The 17,632-nt window shown below is 44.1% G+C and overlaps 1 protein-coding gene across 2 annotated transcripts in view; it reads left to right on the top strand.

Moving 5' to 3' along the window:
• Positions 1-17,413, top strand: part of LOC144687082 (NUAK family SNF1-like kinase 1) — a 149,064-nt gene extending 131,651 nt beyond the window's left edge. Inside the window, exons 5-8 of one of the 2 annotated variants that reach the window (XM_078552844.1) lie at positions 11,310-11,429; positions 12,514-12,646; positions 15,280-15,358; positions 17,173-17,413. In XM_078552844.1, the coding sequence (XP_078408970.1) occupies positions 11,310-11,429; positions 12,514-12,646; positions 15,280-15,358; position 17,173 (333 nt within the window). In that variant the 3' untranslated portion in view covers positions 17,174-17,413. Of the gene's footprint in view, positions 1-11,309; positions 11,430-12,513; positions 12,647-15,279; positions 16,377-17,172 lie in introns of those variants that run through there. The other variant, XM_078552843.1, reaches the window with a different exon arrangement.
• The last annotated feature ends 219 nt before the right edge of the window (positions 17,414-17,632 follow it).

Below are 17,632 nucleotides of genomic sequence, written 5' to 3' on the forward strand. Positions count from 1 at the left end.
GAATGAATTCTTCCACACGACTTCCAGTGACTGACCAAGTCACACTTCCCAGCTGCAGCCCCAGTGTCCTTGAGAGCTTTGGCTTTATTCCCCTTTCTGACCCTGGTCTCTCGGCAAGTAAGGTAATGTCTTAAATCGAGTCATCTGATGGGATTATCAATCCCACTCTGGCCATGCAAAGACAACCTGCATGTGGTCATTTCCTGCTCTCAGAGGGGTGTCTCCAGGTACATGTCAGCAATGGATGTGGTTTCTGTATCTTGGCAAGGCAGGAGGAAAGGAGAAGTCCCCGAGAGACCATTGTCCAGGTCAGTTTCTGTAATCAGGGTGTCTGGTGGTTAGACACCGCCCCAGTGACATGTCCTGACACGTCTGTGTCTCTGTGTGTGTGCGTGTGTGTGTGTGTGTTTATCCTTGCCCAGTCCTTATTATGTTTTTAAAAGTTCCATATAAGCCTCAGGGCTGATGTCTTCAGTCAAAAATCTTCTCCCTTCATCCGATGTCCTTCACACTCCATGTTCCTACCTCCGGGTTCTGAGCTCAGGACATTGGTCCACCTCACAACTGGTTACATTTTAACACAAGTATAAAGATAATACTTTTAAAAAGAAACAAAGAGAGGCCTTACAGCATCACAGAAATACACAAAATATCAAAATGCTTTACAACATACAGCACCTCTGACAGAGCAGCACTGCCTCAGTACTGCACTGGAGTGTCAGTCCACATCTCAGTACGAGATGAAAGGTTGCAAGGAAACCTCACTGGGAAGTGTTTAAATTAATGTCATTAAACCACATGTTGAAGTGCCAAGAACATGAAGTCATGTGACTCTCCGTGAATTATTTTGTCAAGTTTAATGCCTGTTGTAATAAGCATCAGCAGGCTCTGGGGAATAGATGGAGAGGCAATATAAATAGTTATTTCCTCAGAGCTGGTAATAAAATCCTGCTGCTTTAAACACCATAGTCCCACTGCCTGAAGGACATTGTGAAGTTTATTAATACGTTTCGTTTATTAATCCAAATTCAATGTCATTCTGTGATACTCTGCAACTCTGACATAAGATAAAAGTTCAGGATTGGACACAAGTGGTGCCAAGTTCCTCCATTGACAGACAGCCCAAGTCTCCAACTATTAGTGCAGTATCTCTTATTCCTTTAACCCCTTGTCGGCAGGATCCCTCATTCCTTAATAATGCCCACATAATCACATAAGAACGTAAGAATTAGGAGCAGGACTAGGCAATTTGGCCCCTCGAGCCTGCTCTGCCATTTGATAAGATAATGGCTGATCTGATGGTGGCCTTAATTCCACTTTCCTATCTGCACACCACACCCCAACCCCCCATAACCCTCAACTCCATTGTAGATCAAAAATCTGTCTGTTGTCTATTGCTGAGTAAGACTAACACATGCTCCACTGCAGGCAGTCAATATTGACTAACTTCATTTACACTTCCCCAAGAGAGACGGAAGGAGAGACTACACTACACTTCCTCCCCACTTAAAAAATAACAACTTATTCATCAAAATGTAAAATGGTACATGCATATAATTTTCCAAAATACAATATGACTAAACTACTATCAACAGTACTTGACAGTTTGGGTTGCATATTTGTTTTTACTGTAATAACAACCAAAACAAATATGACTGATACTGCCAGAGTGATTTACATATATATATTTTTTAATTATTTTTCCTTAACACCATTTGTTATGCCTTTAACAAAAATATCATCATTTGGCTGTGTCAAACCTGAACCTGGACTTTGACTACCAACTCCACTTAGTGGTTGGGACCGTGACATTGGTTGATTTGGTTTAGTCAAAGATCCTGATTCACTTTGCTCCACCAGTGGATTCTGTGATATCAGAAAACTTTTAGGTTCTTTTTGAATTTCACTTTCTTTTAGATTTTCATTTTGGGCTGTAGGAAGAATTTTGACTCCAGGAGGTTTATCATGCTCTCCCTTTGTCAGATTTTCTCTTTCAAGCAAATGATTGACATGACACTGACGGAGTCTCAAATCTTCACTAGTTATGTGAATGCACCTAGTCTCTTTACAACAACTCCAATCACATACTTCTCCTTATTGCTTTGTTGGTTTCTCACCATGACCTTCTGACCAGCACTGAACTGTACTACCAAAAGGGACAACCTCACATTTTACCACATTATGCTCATGCTGCCAATTTTTTGCCCACCCACTTAACCTATCTATATCCCTTTGTGTCCTCCTCACAACTTGCTTCCTACCTATCATCAGCTATAATACACTGAGTCCATTCAGCCAAGTCATTAACATAGATTGTAAATAGTTGAGGCCTTGGCACTGATCCCTGTGGCACTCCACGATTTACAGTTTGTTATCCTGAAAATGACTCATTTATCCTGGCTCTCTCTTTCCTGTTAGTTAGCTAATCCTCCACCTATGTTCATTTATCACCCCAACCCCATGGGCTCTTTTCTTGTGCAATAACCTCTTACGTGGATCCTTATCGGCTGCCTCTTGGAAATCCAAATTCACCACATCTACTGGTTCTCTTTTATCCACCCTGCTTGCTACATCCTCAAAGAACTCTAATCATTTTTTTGTCAAACATGATTTCCCTTTTATAAAACTATATTGATTTTGCCTGGTTGAAGTATGATTTTGTAAATATCCTACTACTACCTCCTTAATAATTAAATTCTAGCATTTTCTCAATGACCGATGTTAGGCTAACTGGCTTTTGTACTCAATGTCTCTATTTATGAAACACAAGATCCCATGTGCTTTGCTAATCACACTCTCAACATATCCTGCCACCATCGAAGATTGATGCACATGAACCCCCAAGTCCCTCTGCCTCTGCACACTCTTTAGAGCTCTTCCATTAAGTCTTCTTCTTCTCTTGCTATACTTTCTGGTAAATACTTCTGTATATTAGATTCCATCTGCCACCTGTCTGTTCCACTCTGCTTGCCTATCAATGTCCTGTTGTAGTTGATTGGTATCATTCTCATTGTTTGCCATTCCTCTAAGTTTGGAATCATTGGCAGATTTTGAAATTTTACTCTATTCCAATTTTATATATTTATTTGTATACATAAAAAGAGCAGTGGTCCTAGCACCAACCCTTGGGGAACACCACTGTCCTCCTCCAGTCTGAAAAAAAAACCCATTAACCTCATCTCGCTGTTTTCTGTCCTTAAGCCAATTTTTAACCTAAGCTGACACTGACCTTCCCATTCCATGGGTCTTTTTTTATAACCAGTCTTTTATATGGTGCTTACATATGAACATGTGATGAGGAGCAGGAATGGGCCTTTTGGCCCTTCGAGCCTGCTCCATCATTTTATAAGATCATGGATGATCTGATTGTGGCCTCAACCCTACTTTCCTGCCTACCCCCTATAACTTTTGACTCCTTTGTCAGTCAAGAATCTATCTATCTATTTCAGCCTTAAACATATTCGTTGACCCAGCCTCCACCGCTGTCTGGGGAAGAGAATTCCACAGACTCATGACCCTTAGAGAAAAAAATTCTCCTCATCTCCATCTTAAATGGGAGAGCCCTTATTTTTCCCCTAGTCCTAGGGGAAACATCCTTTCATCATCCACCATGTCAAGTCCCCTCAGGATCTTAAATGTTTCAATAAGATCACCTCTCATTCTTCTGAATTCCAGTGGATACAGGTATAAACTGTCCAAATCCTTCTATACCTCAGAGTTTTGCAATCTCTCTGCATTTAAATAATGTGCTGCTTTTCTCTTCTTCCTGCCAAAGTGGAAAAGTTCACATTTTCCCACATTATACTCCATCCACCAAATTTTTGCCCACTTATCCAAATCACTTTGCATCCTTAAGGACATCCTTATGTCCTCTTCACAACTTACTTTCCTACCGATCTTTGTGTCATCAGCAAGTTTAGTAAATATACATTCGGTCCCTTCAGCCAAATCATTGATATAAATAGTTAATAGCTGAGGCCCCAGCACATCTGTGGCACACCACTAGTTACAGTTTGCCAACCCAAAAATGACCTATTTATCCCTACTCTCTGCTTCCTGTTAGCTAAGCAATCCTCTATCCATGCTAACGTGTTACCCCCTCTACACCATGTGTTCTTATCAGATCTTATCACTTTGTTAAAAGCTTTCTTAAAATCCATACAGACAACATTCCCCTCATCAACCTGCTTTGTTACTTCATCAAAAAATTCAAGTAAACTGGTCAAGTAGGATCTGTCTATTACAAGTCCATGCTGGCTCTTCTTGCTTAACACAAACACTTTTTTTTAAAACCTTACCCACTATTGATGTTAAACTGACTGGCCTGTAGTTACTAGGAATAGCTTTACACCCTTTATTGAATAAGGGTTTCACATAAGTGTCTACGCCTTCAGCAACCTGAGATATAAGTCATCTAGATCAGGTGACTTATCCACTCTAAACATGGCCAGCCTTTCCAGTACCTCCTGCCTGTTAATTTTAACTCTACTATCTATTATCTCAACTCTCTCTGCTCCTACCGATATTCTGTTACGTTCCTCTTCCTTAGTAAATACTGATACAAAGTACTCATTAATTATTCTAGCCTTGCCCTGAGCCTCTAAACATAAATCACCCTCTTTGTTCCTAGTAGGACCCACTCCACCTTTCACTATCCACTTAATATTTACATGCTGGTAGAAGATTTTTGTGTTTTACATGTTAACTACCATTCTATTCGCATACTCTCTCTCTGCCAGTCATATTTTCCTCTTCATTTCAACAAAGAACAAAGAACAAAGAAAAGTACAGCACAGGAACAGGCCCTTCGGCCCTCCAAGCCTGCGCCGATCATATTGCCTGTCAAACTAAAACATTTTGCACTTCCGGGGTCCGTATCCCTATATTCCCATCCTATTCATGTACTTGTCAAGCTGCCTCTTAAAGACCACTATCGTACCTGCTTCCACCACTTCCTCTCTCAACTTATTGTATTTGGCCTGGTTCTCACTTGAAAAATTCACCTGACGTGCATTATAAAACCTCTTTTTTGTTTCATTATATTCTCTATCTCCCTCATCATCCAAGGAGCCCCGGCTTTGGTTCCCCTATCTTCACCCTTATTGGAATGCACCTAGCCTGTACCTGAAACACCCTCTTTACCATTGTTCTGTTACAGTTTTTCCTGTCAGTCTTTGGTTCCTTTTTACCCTTGCTGGATCTTGTGTCATCCCATTGAAGTTAACCCTCTTCCTATTTAGATGTCCCACTTTGGATTGTTCCTTGATCTTCTCCATTTCTAATCTAAACTTTGGGATACACTTTTACACAATGTTCCCCCACAGACACTTGGTCCACTTGGCCCACCTCATTCCCCAGGACCAGATCCAGCAAGCCCTCATTTCTAATTGGACCAACATACTGATTAAGGAAGTTATCCTGAACACATTTCAGCACAATCTCCCCGCTGCAACCCTGATCCTTTCCCTTTACTGCATCATTATCCCAATCAATATTTAGATCAAGTCCCCAGTATCACCACTCTATAGTTCTTGCAAATCTCTGTGATTTCCCTATAGATTTACTTCTCTATCTCTCTCATTATTTGGAAGCCTATAGAATCCTCCCAATTGTGTGATCATACCCTTTTTGCTTCTCAACTCTTACCAAATGGACTCTGTCCTTGCCCTGTCAAAGACATCCTCTTTTTCCAACACTACAATGTCTCCCGAATCAGTATTACCACCTATCTCCCTTTTTCCCATCTCTATCTTTTTTGAACATTTTATATCCTTGAACGTTAAGCGCCCAATCTTCACCATTTTAAACCATGTTTCTGTTATTGCCACAACATTATGTTTCCACGTGATTATTTGTGCTTGTAGCTCACCAACCTTATTCCACCATTACAATATTTGTCTGTTTGCTCACATGCATTACAAACCTGTCTTTGTTTTTCCTCATAGTCCTTCTTAGTCCGCTCCTATGGCACCACTCCCTTCTCTAGTACGATCCAACACACTCACTCCTTTATGCACCTCATTCCTCTGTTCTACATCTATATTGCTGGTGCTCACACTGCTGCCAATTTAGTTCAAACCCTCCCCAACCACATTAGTGAATCTCCCTGTGAAGACATTGATCCCAGTCCTATTGACCTGCAACCCATCCCTTTTGAATAGGTACCTCCTTCCCCAAAACTGGTCCCAATGCTTCAGGAATCTGAAGTCTTCCCTCCTGCACCATGCATCAAGCCAGGCATTGATCCTCCCTATTTTCCTATTTCTACTCACTAGCATGTGGCACCAGGAATAATCTATACATTGCTACCTTCAACCTTCTACTTTTTAACTTCCTCCCTCGTTCCTGAAAATCTGACTATAGGACCTCAATTACTGCTCTCTCCATCTCATTGGTATTAACATGTACCATACTCCTGGCTCAATCCCTACCCCCTTGCAGAATATCCTGCACACCCTCCGTGATATCATTTACCCTGGCACCAGGGAGACACCAGAGCGGGTTCTTGTCTGTTAAAAATAAATCGCATGGAAATGGTTAACTCATAGGCCCGATGGTTCCGGTGTCTTGGTCTAAGCTGCCCCACTCTTCCCTGTGTTAATATCTTCTTTACTATTGTTACGGCACAGCAGATGGTAAATGCTGAGCTGTTCAAATCCCAGAGGGCAACTTGAAACAACTGTAACAACTAATTGTCAATTTGTATGTTTCAAGATGCGGGCTTTGAAATCAGTAATAATAAGACCACCGAGTCTTAAGAGATTTCTATAAAACTAAATTAAACATTTATTAATAAAAGAAAAGATTGTTAGCACATACAAAAGTATACAAATTACTGCTACAATAACTTTTAAATCCCCTAGTTAATCTGATTCCCAGTTACGCCTTCGTTAAGACAACAGTAAAACACATAGGGCTGGATTTTCAACTCGGCGTGCAGACGTGCATCCGACATGCACGAGCATGAAATAATGCACAACGACATCAGGCGAGTGTCCCGACGTCATCGCGCACTTGTGCGACATTTCGGTAGGCAGGCATGCGCGGGAGTGGACAGCATGCCCGCCGACAATTAAGATGGCTGTTAAGCCTATTAATACATTAATTAAAGTGAATTTTTCCCTGCCAGTCCAACCTTACGGTTGGCGGGTTGGGGAAAAGGCCAAGCGGCCTTTGGATCTTTGAGGAAACCCCATCCATGGGCAGAATGAGGTTTCCAATGTTAATTGAAAATAAAATAAAAATTTTTAAATCTTAATTTTAAGATGTCCCTGCTCATGTGACAGGGTCACATGAGGGGACATGCTTACGTTAATTTTAAAATCTTTATTTTTAATGTTAAGAAATCTTTAGCTCCCTGAAGCAGCTATGCCATCAGGGGGCTTTCACTGAGTGCACCCGCATGCTTGCGCTGACTTTCGCACTCGCCTTCGTCTCCCCCCCCAACCAGGCAGTGCCAAGCATTTCAGTGCGCGATTCATGCTGGCTGGCCTTAATTGGTCAGCCAACGTGAAATCGCGGTTGGGGCCCGATCGCAGGCAGCGGACTGTTGCGCGGCCACTCCCAGACCCGCCCACTGCGCCCGTCCAACAAGCAGAAAATCGTCCTCATAGGTTTTAAAAGACCCAGGCAAAGTAAATCCTGAACAGTCGAATTCAAAGCGAGTTCTCTTAACTTCAGTGCCTGGAGGCAGCAGTTTGGTACATACCAGCTGAAGGCATTTCACACTTGTTGCATCTTAGACTGCTTTCCCTTATACACAGCCCCCGCTCCTTTATACATATTTTCCCCTTTGAATGCAAATACTTATTGTTTCACTATGTCTTTGAACTTTACCTTCCTGATAATAAAAATCTGTCATAGCACTAAGTTTTACCAGTAACCTTTGGAATAAATAAACACACTGGGCAGAATTTTGCCCTTGGTGGGGGTGTTCGGTGGGGGCGGTCGGAAAGCCGACCATCGCCCGCATTTCGGCACCACACCGCAATTTAGCGGCAGCATTAAGCGCTGCCTGTGCGGGGTCGGGGGAGGGGGATGGAGTGAGTGCAAGCCAGCTGAGCGCGAACTTCACACGTGCGCGAGTGAATGTTGCATAATCTCCCTGAGGCACAGAGCTGCCTCAGGGAGATGAAGAGATATAAAAAAATTAATATAAAAAATGAAAATGTAATAAAATATGTCCTCTCCTGCGATACCCCCTCCAACGCCCTCTGCGATACCCCCTCCAACGCCCTCTGCGATACCCCCTCCAACGCTCTCTGCGATACCTCCTCCAACGCCCTCTGCGATACCCCCTCCAACACACTCTGCGATACCCCCTCCAACGCCCTCTGCGATACCCCCTCCAACACCCTCTGCGATACCCCCTCCAACACCCTCTGCGATACCCCCTCCAACACCCTCTGCGATACCCCCTCCAACACCCTCTGCGATACCCCCTCCAACACCCTCTGTGATACCCCCTCCAACACCCTCTACGATACCCCCTCCAACACCCTCTGCGATACCCATGTACCCCTATATACCACTGTGCTCTGGCGGCACAGTTGTATACAGTCGGGAGGGAGTTGCCCTGGGAGTCCTCATGAAGTCTCATGGCATCAGGTTAAACATGGGCAAGGAAACCTCCTGCTAATTACCACTCAGCTGATAAATCAGTGCTCCTCCATGTTGAACATGTTGGAGGAAGCACTGTGCAAGGGAACAGAACAGAATTTACTCTGGGTGGGGGACTTCAATGTCCATCACCAAGAGTGGCTCGGTAGCACCATTATTGACCAAGCTGGTCCAGTCCTAAACGACATAGCTGCTAGACTGGGTCTGTGACAGGTGGTGAGGGAACCAACAAGAGGGAAAAACATACTTGACGTCACCCTCACCAACCTGCCTGCCGCAGATGCATCTGTCCATGACAGTATCGGTAGGAATGACCACCGCATAGTCGTAGTGGAGACGAAGTCCCAGCTTCACATTGAGGATACTCTTGATCGTGTTGTGTGGCACTACCACTGTGCTAAATGGGATAGATTTCGAACATATCTAGCAACTCATGGCTGGGTATCCATGGGGCACTGTGGGCCATCAGCTGCAGCAGAATTGGACTCAAACACAATCTGTAACCTCATGGCCCAGCGTATTCCCCCACTCCATCATTACCATCAAGCCAGGGGATCAACCCTGGTTCAATGAAGAGTGCAGGAGAGCATGCCAGGAGCAGCACCGGGCATACCTAAAAATAAGGTGTCAATCTGGTGAAGCTACAACACAGGACTACTTGCGTGGCAAACAGCGTAAGCAACAAGTTATAGACAGGGCTAAGCGATCCCACAACCAAAGGATCAGATCTAAGCTCTGCAATCCTGCCACATCCAGTTGTGAATGGTGGTTGTCAATTAAACAACTCACTGAAGGAGGAGGCTCCACAAATATCCCATCTTCAATGATGGAGGAGCCCAGCACATCAGTGCAAAAGATAAGGCTGAAGCATTTGCAACAATCTTCAGCCAGAACTACCGAGTGGATGATCCATCTCGAACTCCTCTGGAGGTCTCCAGCATCATTTCACTCCATGTGATATCAAGAAACAGCAGAAGGCACTGGATACTACACAGGCTATGGAGCCTGACAATATTCTGGCAATAGTACTGAAGACTTGTGCTCCAGAACTTGCCGTGCCCCTAGCCAAGCTGCTCCAGTACAGCTACAACACTGGCATCTACCCAGCTATGTGAAAAATTGTCCAGCTATTTCCCGATCACAAAATATAGGACAAATCCAACCTGGCCAATTACCGCCCTATCAGTCTACTCTCGATCATCAGTAAAGTAATGGAAGGGGTCATCAACAGTGCTATCAAGTGGCACTTGCTTAGCAATAACCTGCTCACTGGCACCCAGTTTGGGTTCCACCAGGGCCACTCAGCTCCTGACCTCATTACAGCCTTGGTTCAAACATGGACAAAAGAGCTAAACTCCCGAGGTGAGGTGAGAGTGTCTGCCCTTGACATCAAGGCAGTATTTGACCAGATGTGGCATCAAGGAGCCTAGACAAAACTGGAGTCAATGGGAATCAGGGGGAAAACTCTCTGCTAGTTGGAGTCATACCTAGCACAAAGGAAGATGGTTGTGGATGTCGGAGGTCAGTCATCTCAGCTCCAGGACATCACTGCAGGAGTGTCCTTGGTCCAACCATCTTCAGCTGCTTCATCAAAGACCTTCCTTCCATCATAAGGTCAGAAGTGGGGATGTTCGCTGATGATTGCACAATGTTCAGCACCATTCGTGATTCCTCAGATACTGAAGCAGTCCATGTCCAAATGCAGCAAGACCTGGACAATATCCAGGCTTAGGCTAACAAGTGGCAAGTAACATTCACACCACACAAGTGTCAGGCAATGACCATCTCCAACAAGAGAGAATCCAACCATCGCCCCTTGATGTTTTAATGGCATTACCATCACTGAATCCCCCACCATCAACATCTTGGGGGTTACCATTGACCAGAAACTGAACTAGACTACCCATTTAAATACTGTGGCTATAAGAGCAGGTCAGAGGCTAGGAATCATGCAATGAGTAACTCACCTCCTGACTCCCCAAAGCCTGTCCACAAGACACGCGTCAGGAATGTGATGGAATACTGCCCACTTGCCTGGATGAGTGCAGCTCCCACAACACTCAAGAAGCTTGACACCATCCAGAAAAAGCAACCCGCATGATTGGCACCACATCCACAAACATGCACTCCCTCCACCACCGACGCATAGTAGCAGCAATGTATACGATCGACAAGATGCGGTGCAGGAAGTCACCAAGGCTCCCTCGACAGCACATTCCAAACCCACGACCACTACCATCCAGAAGGACTAGGGCAGCAGATAGATGGGAACACCACCACCTGGAAGTTCCAATCCAAGTCACTCACCATCCTGACTTGGAAATATATCACTATTCCTTCACTGTCGCTAGGTCAAAATCCCAGGAACTCCCTTCTTAACAGCGTTGTGGGTGTACCTACACCACATGGACTGAAGCGGTTCAAGAAGGCAGCTCACCACCACCTTCTCAAGGGCAATTAGGGATAAGCAATAAATGCTGGCCCAGCCAGCAAAGCCCACATCCCATGAGTAAAAAAAACACCCCCTGGGATACCCCCTTCAACACCTTCTGCGATACCACCTCCACCATCTGTTGCAATACCAGCAAATGTACTGATTGCAGGAAAGGGTTCCTCTGTGGTGCAATTACAGCATAGCTTTTATATATTAGTGTTTATGAACATTCTGACCCTATGTGATTCGTCTACAGATTGCAGACTTTGGACTTTCTAGTCTCTACCAGAAGGACAAATTTTTGCAAACATTCTGCGGAAGCCCGCTGTATGCTTCACCAGAAATTGTCAATGGTCGTCCGTATCATGGGCCAGAGGTTAGTGCCAGAAGCTAGAGAATTAAACAGAGCATTGCCGGGTTAGGGCCAGAGGCTGGAGAATTAACCAGTGTATTACCGGGTTAGGGCCAGAGGCTGGAGAATTAACCAGTGTATTACCGGGTTAGGGCCAGAGGCTGGAGAATTAACCAGTGTATTGCTGGGTTAGGGCCAGAGGCTGGAGAATTTACCAGTGTGTTGCCGGGTTAGTGTCAGAGAATAAGAAAAATGTCCTTCTGTTCTTATGGAATAGATATTCGCTGATGAAACATTTGACATTTTTAATTTATTGGCAGTCACTTGTTTTTAATTCTCAGTCAGTTGATTTAAGGGTCTTTTAATTATAATTTTGGAATTCTTTGTAATTACATTTTAAGTATTGCTGGAAGGCCTGTCTAGTCAATGTAACACCAACCATGCGAATGGAACAGGTAATGGTTTACTGTGACTCATTCAGTTAGTCCAAACAATTTGATAAAGAAATGGATTGTGTAGACTAGTAGAGAGAGGTAGTGAGGATTCCTACTTCTACCCTGCTGCACCAGATTGAGCAATAAACTGACCAACAGGGGTGAATGGGAAGGAATTTTGGAGCTTTCAACAGTGAAAACACCGTTAGAAGTTGTCACAATCACGGCGGTGCTACTGAATTATCCTTGAGATTTGATTTGAGAAAGGTATTACAGCATCTTTAGTGTGAGGGATTTATGGAAGTATCTTTCTTTTTATCAGTTTTTATAATAAACGTGCATAGGCTATGTTCCCAAAGCTCTAGATTGAAAAACTGTACATGAAGAATGTAACATCAGACTCAGGTGGACAGATGCCAGATGAACCACAATACAGAGTTTGTGGGAGATAGGTCAGTAATGACTAGTCACACAGGACAATAGCTCAATCTCAAAGCACCATTACAATGCAAACAACAAGCCAGGAGCTCCACTGGTTATATATGTGCTTAATACTGCAGGATTTTCAATCTAGAAATGTTTGTGAGCTTGTGTGTCTGTGGAAGCTGTCACAGTCTGTTATATGTAGCTGCATGGTGTATGTAATTGTGTGTTTCTCTCCCTTCCTATCAAAGGTAGACAGCTGGGCCCTTGGTGTGCTGCTCTACACTCTGGTTTATGGGACTATGCCATTTGATGGTTGCGACCACAGAAACCTCGTCAGGCAGATTAGCAGTGGGGATTACCGTGAACCCACTCCACCATCAGGTATGGGGGTCTTGATATGAAGATGCTATTAAAATTATATTGCTAAGCCTAATGCCAATTGTGGAACCATTTAGAATCCATAATTTGAGTTAAAGTGTTTCTGAGGAGGTGACTGGATGGATAATCAGAATGCAGTATTGGTGACCAGGGGTTTTCAGAGAGTGACTGAAAGGTGTACCACCAAACCATTTTGAAAAACGCTGGTGTAATGAGTAGATAGAGTGCAGGAAACAGAGTCAGAGTAAACAGGTGTCAGAAATGGCAGGGGGATTAATGGCAGGGTTGGGGCTGGTCAGAAATAGTCTTTCGGGGGAGTATGGGGATGGCTTTAGCCCTTAAATGTGCTCCCTTTTCCTATTATATATATTTATCAAAATAAAAGAGAGAAAGAAATTGCATTTATATAGCTCCTTCCATACCCTCAGGATTCCTAAAGTGCTAGGAATGGAAAACTATATTTATGAGAAGAGACTTGAGATAATGATGGTAATGTCAAGGAGCGATGGTTAGATGCTCTCTTGTTGGAGATGGTCATTGCCTGGCACTTGTGTGCCACAATGTTACTTGCCACTTGTCAGGCCAAACCTTGTCCAACCTTGCCACATGTGGGCACGGATGACTTCAGTATGTGAGGAGTTGCAAATGGTGCTGAACATTGTGCATTCATCCCCACTTCTGACCTTATGATGGAAGGAAGGTCGTTGATGTAGCAGCTGAAGATGGTTGGATCTCAGACACTACTCTGAGGAACTCCTGCAGCGATGTCCTGGGGCTGAGATCAACACCCCATCAAATTTTTTTTTGATGTTTGCAGTCTATTCGTTTAAGTGGACGAGCCCTTTAATTTTTTTTACAAGGCCACGCACACATGTAGCTTAAAGGGGACTTGTGTCCTGTCTAAGCGGGAACTTCTGGGGGAGCTGAGAGGCCTTGGTGGACCCAGTTTGGGTTCCTTTTCACCTCTTCCCAGTACATCCAGAACACAAGCTTATTCATGCAGCTGCCTCCCTACAGTCAATTGACTGATTTACAACACACTCATGATACTCCTTACCTCTCCTCCAAGATGATTTTGTTCTCATGCTCCAGGCCTGTTAAGCCATTGTAGAATAGAATCACAGAATCACAGTGCAGAAGAGGCCCTTCGGCCCATTGAGTCTGCACTGACACGTGAGAAACACCTGACCTACTTACCTAATCCCATTTACCAGCACTTGGCCCATAGCCTTGAATGTTATGACATGCCAAGTGCTCATCCAGGTACTTCTTAAACGATGTGAGGCAACCCACCTCCACCACCCTCCCAGGCAGTGCATTCCAGACCGTCTCCACCCTCTGGGTAAAAAAGTTTTTCCTCACATCCCCCCTAAACCTCTTGCCCCTCACCTTGAACTTATGGCCCCTTGTGACTGACCCTTCAACTAAGGGGAACAGCTGCTCCCTATCCACCCTGTCCATGCCCCTCATAATCTTGTACACCTCGATTAGGTCACCCCTCAGTCTTCTCTGCTCCATCGAAAACAACCTAAGTCTATCCAGCCTCTCTTCATAACTTAAATGTTTCATCCCAGGCAACATCCTGGTGAATCTCCTCTGCACCCCCTCCAGTGCAATCACATCCTTCCTATAATGTGGCGACCAGAACTGCACACTCCAGCTTGGCCTCACCAAGGTTCTACACAACTCCAACATGACCTCCCTACTTTTGTAATTCAAGCCTCGATTGATAAAGGCAAGTGTCCCATATACCTTTTTCACCACCTCACTAACTAAAAGTGCCCCTCTGCCTTCAGAGATCTATTGACACACACGCCAAGGTCCCTTTGTTCCTCAGAACTTCCTAGTGTCATGCTGTTCATTGAATACTTCCTTGTCAAATTACTCCTTCCAACGTGTATCACCTCACACTTTTCAGGGTTAAATTCCATCTGCCACTTATCTGCCCATTTGACCATCCCGTCTATATCTCCCTGTAGCCCAAGACACTCACCCTCACTGTTAACCACCGGCCAATCTTTGTGTCATCCGCAAACTTACTAATCCTACTCCCCACATAGTCATCTATGTTGTTTATATAAATGACAAATAATAGGGGACTGAGCCCTGTGGTACGCTACTGGACACGGGCTTCCAGTCACTAAAGCATCCTTCTGTCATCACCCTCTGCCTCCTACTACTAAGCCAATTTTGAATCCACCTTATCAAATTACTCTGTATCCCATGTGCATTTGCCTTCTTTATAAGTCTCCCATGTGGGACCTTGTCAAAGGCTTTGCTGAAATCCATATAAACTACATCAACTACACTACCCTCATCTACACACGTGGTCACCTCCTCAAAAAATTCAATCAAGTTTGTTAGGCATGACCTCCCTCTGACAAAGCCAATATGGCTCTATATTTTAAAAACTTCCTATGGCTATTCTTCCTTGTATACCTATACTCTCAGGCAGGACAGGAGTGTTTAACACATCAAAGGGATAAAGTGACTGAGGCCATTTGTACTGATGAATGTCAGAGCACAAAAGTAGGACATACACAGTGACCAATTAAGAAAAACCCAAGAGCAGCCCTGTAACTAGTGAAACTGTAGAACAATGATCTAAATAACTACCTGCTCCTTGTCTGTGACAGATGCCCGTGGCCTCATCAGGTGGATGCTGATGGTGAATCCAGAACACCGAGCCACAATCGAGGACATTGCTAATCACTGGTGGGTGAACTGGGGTTACCAAGTGAGTGTGTGTGACTGTGATCCAGCTGCAAGCTCGGACTCTCCACTCCTCGCTCAGTTTATCGATCGGCAACATCACTCACGCTGTTTACAGTCAGAGGGAGAGTCAAAGGTAAAATGCCCAGTCAAGCATTATAAATATAAAGGGATGCCAGCAGTCCAATCTGTGAAGAAATCCAAGAAAGGGAATGACATTGCATCCAGTCTGCATGAAGGAGTGTCCACTAACACTCCAGCCAAGTGCATTTTGAAAAGGCCCAAAGGAATTTTAAAGATTAACAGTGACTATCGCTCTCACAGTACAGGGGCTGTGGTAGGAGTGTTGGAGCATGAACTTGACAGGGATGGTCCATCTGCTGGAGCCAGTGGGAAGACTGAACCAACTCCTCTGTCCACACAAGCTGCAGAACACTCCATTGTGACGCCGAAAAAGGGAATCCTGAAGAAAACACAGCAGAGAGAGTCCGGCTACTACTCCTCACCGGAACACAGTGAATCCTCGGAGTTCCTGCACCAAGTTGGTGATGCTAGTACCAACTCCAGCTCCTCAACTAAACATGTTGCAGAATTGAAGGGCCCTGGCATAATTACATATCGAAAGAAAGGAATTCTGAAGCACGCTGGCAGGTTTTCAGCTTGTGATGTTAACACTCAGTCAACCACTTTATCACCAGGGCTTACAGAATCAGCAGAGCAGATGATGGGGGCTGAAGGTTGCGACCACACACCCACCACAAAAAATGAGTGCAGCCTCCTTTCCAAAGAATTGTTTCACCTGCATTATTTACCAGAGGACAGGCCGATTCGCAGCTGCGTATCTGCAGAAAACCTGTTGCATCTCGAGGACTTTGAGGATCTCAGGAATCACCCACAGATTTGCCACATGAAGTGTTTCCACCAACAGCTGGTGGACAGCAGCTCCTCACTGCTCACAGACTTGGATAATTTCACTCAGGTCTACAAGAAAGCTCTAGAAATAAGTAGCAAGTTGGACTGAGAAGTGTGTGTGAGAGCCAGCTGAGTGCATGGGTTAACCATCAGACCTATTAAATTAACTGGTTTCTCAGTGTTAGTGTTTCTATTTGAGGTAGCGAAGAATCCCTGCAGCAGCACTGATAGAGTCCATTCTGTGCAGTATGTGTGTGAGGAGGGAGGAGGTTGGAAGATCAATGCCAGTAGCAGGATCTGAAAACCAAGTGGATTTGTCGATGTGAGCAAAGTCTGGTGATTATAAAGAAGTGTTTTGAATATTGAGTTATGTGAGGAACTCTTCAAGGTTTGGACAAGAATTGGACTGACAGAATTATGCTCTTGAAACCAACAACTGGTTATACTGGTTATTGGGATATGGTTCATATAAACTTCTTCTTTTAACAAATGCTCTCTCTAGTGTTGGGAGCAGCTGAAACCACAAAAGACTGGAGAACAATATAGATGTATCTACTGTAATAAGATTTGAAAAGGGTGAAACTCCTGGTAGATGACTAAAGATATTGTAATTAATAAGAGAATGAACAAGGCACTTCATGTGTATATTCATAAACTGAAACCAGTCAGCCAGGAATCAGCATGTGGAGAATCTCATTAATATCTTGTTATTCCTATATGAAACTTGACTCGATAATATTCCTGTTGGATGTGATGTTAAGTGCTTCAGTGTGCTTTTTATTTATTGGTGTCTCAGCCTTTTGTGAGATGTAATATATTGTATCAAATGAGAAATCTGTGCCAATGTTTTAATCCTAAATCAGAGTTTACAGTGGCTAATCCCTTTAATTTGTCTGTTTCTGCAGAGGATGTCACTAGGAAAACACTCAGCGGGGTTTTCCGCACCCACCTGCCGCCACGATCTTCCGGTCCCGCCACAAGCCAATGGACTTCTGGCTGGGACATCGCCTCACCCACAGCGGGTCCCACCCACAACAGGGCCGGAAAATCCTGGCCTCAGTCTCTACAGTTATAATTGACTAAGGAAAAGTAATAACACCAGAACTGTCACTTACGATTTCAATGCATTAAATCTAGTTATGAATGAAAGGCAATGTCTGTTTCCTTTGCAAAACAAATGATATCAGTTCATCATGTGACCATTCCCTGTGCTCTGTAATCTGTGCTTTACTAAATCAGGAGTAATAATGAATTTACAATTCCCCCGAGACAAAGGCATATGTATGTTTCGAATCCAGGAAAATAGTTGAACAAAATCAAAAATACCTGGAAAAATTCAGCGGGTCTGACAGAATCTGCAGAGAG

The sequence above is a fragment of the Cetorhinus maximus genome, chromosome 12, assembly GCF_964194155.1.
Source record: "Cetorhinus maximus chromosome 12, sCetMax3.hap1.1, whole genome shotgun sequence".
Lineage (NCBI taxonomy): Eukaryota > Metazoa > Chordata > Chondrichthyes > Lamniformes > Cetorhinidae > Cetorhinus > Cetorhinus maximus.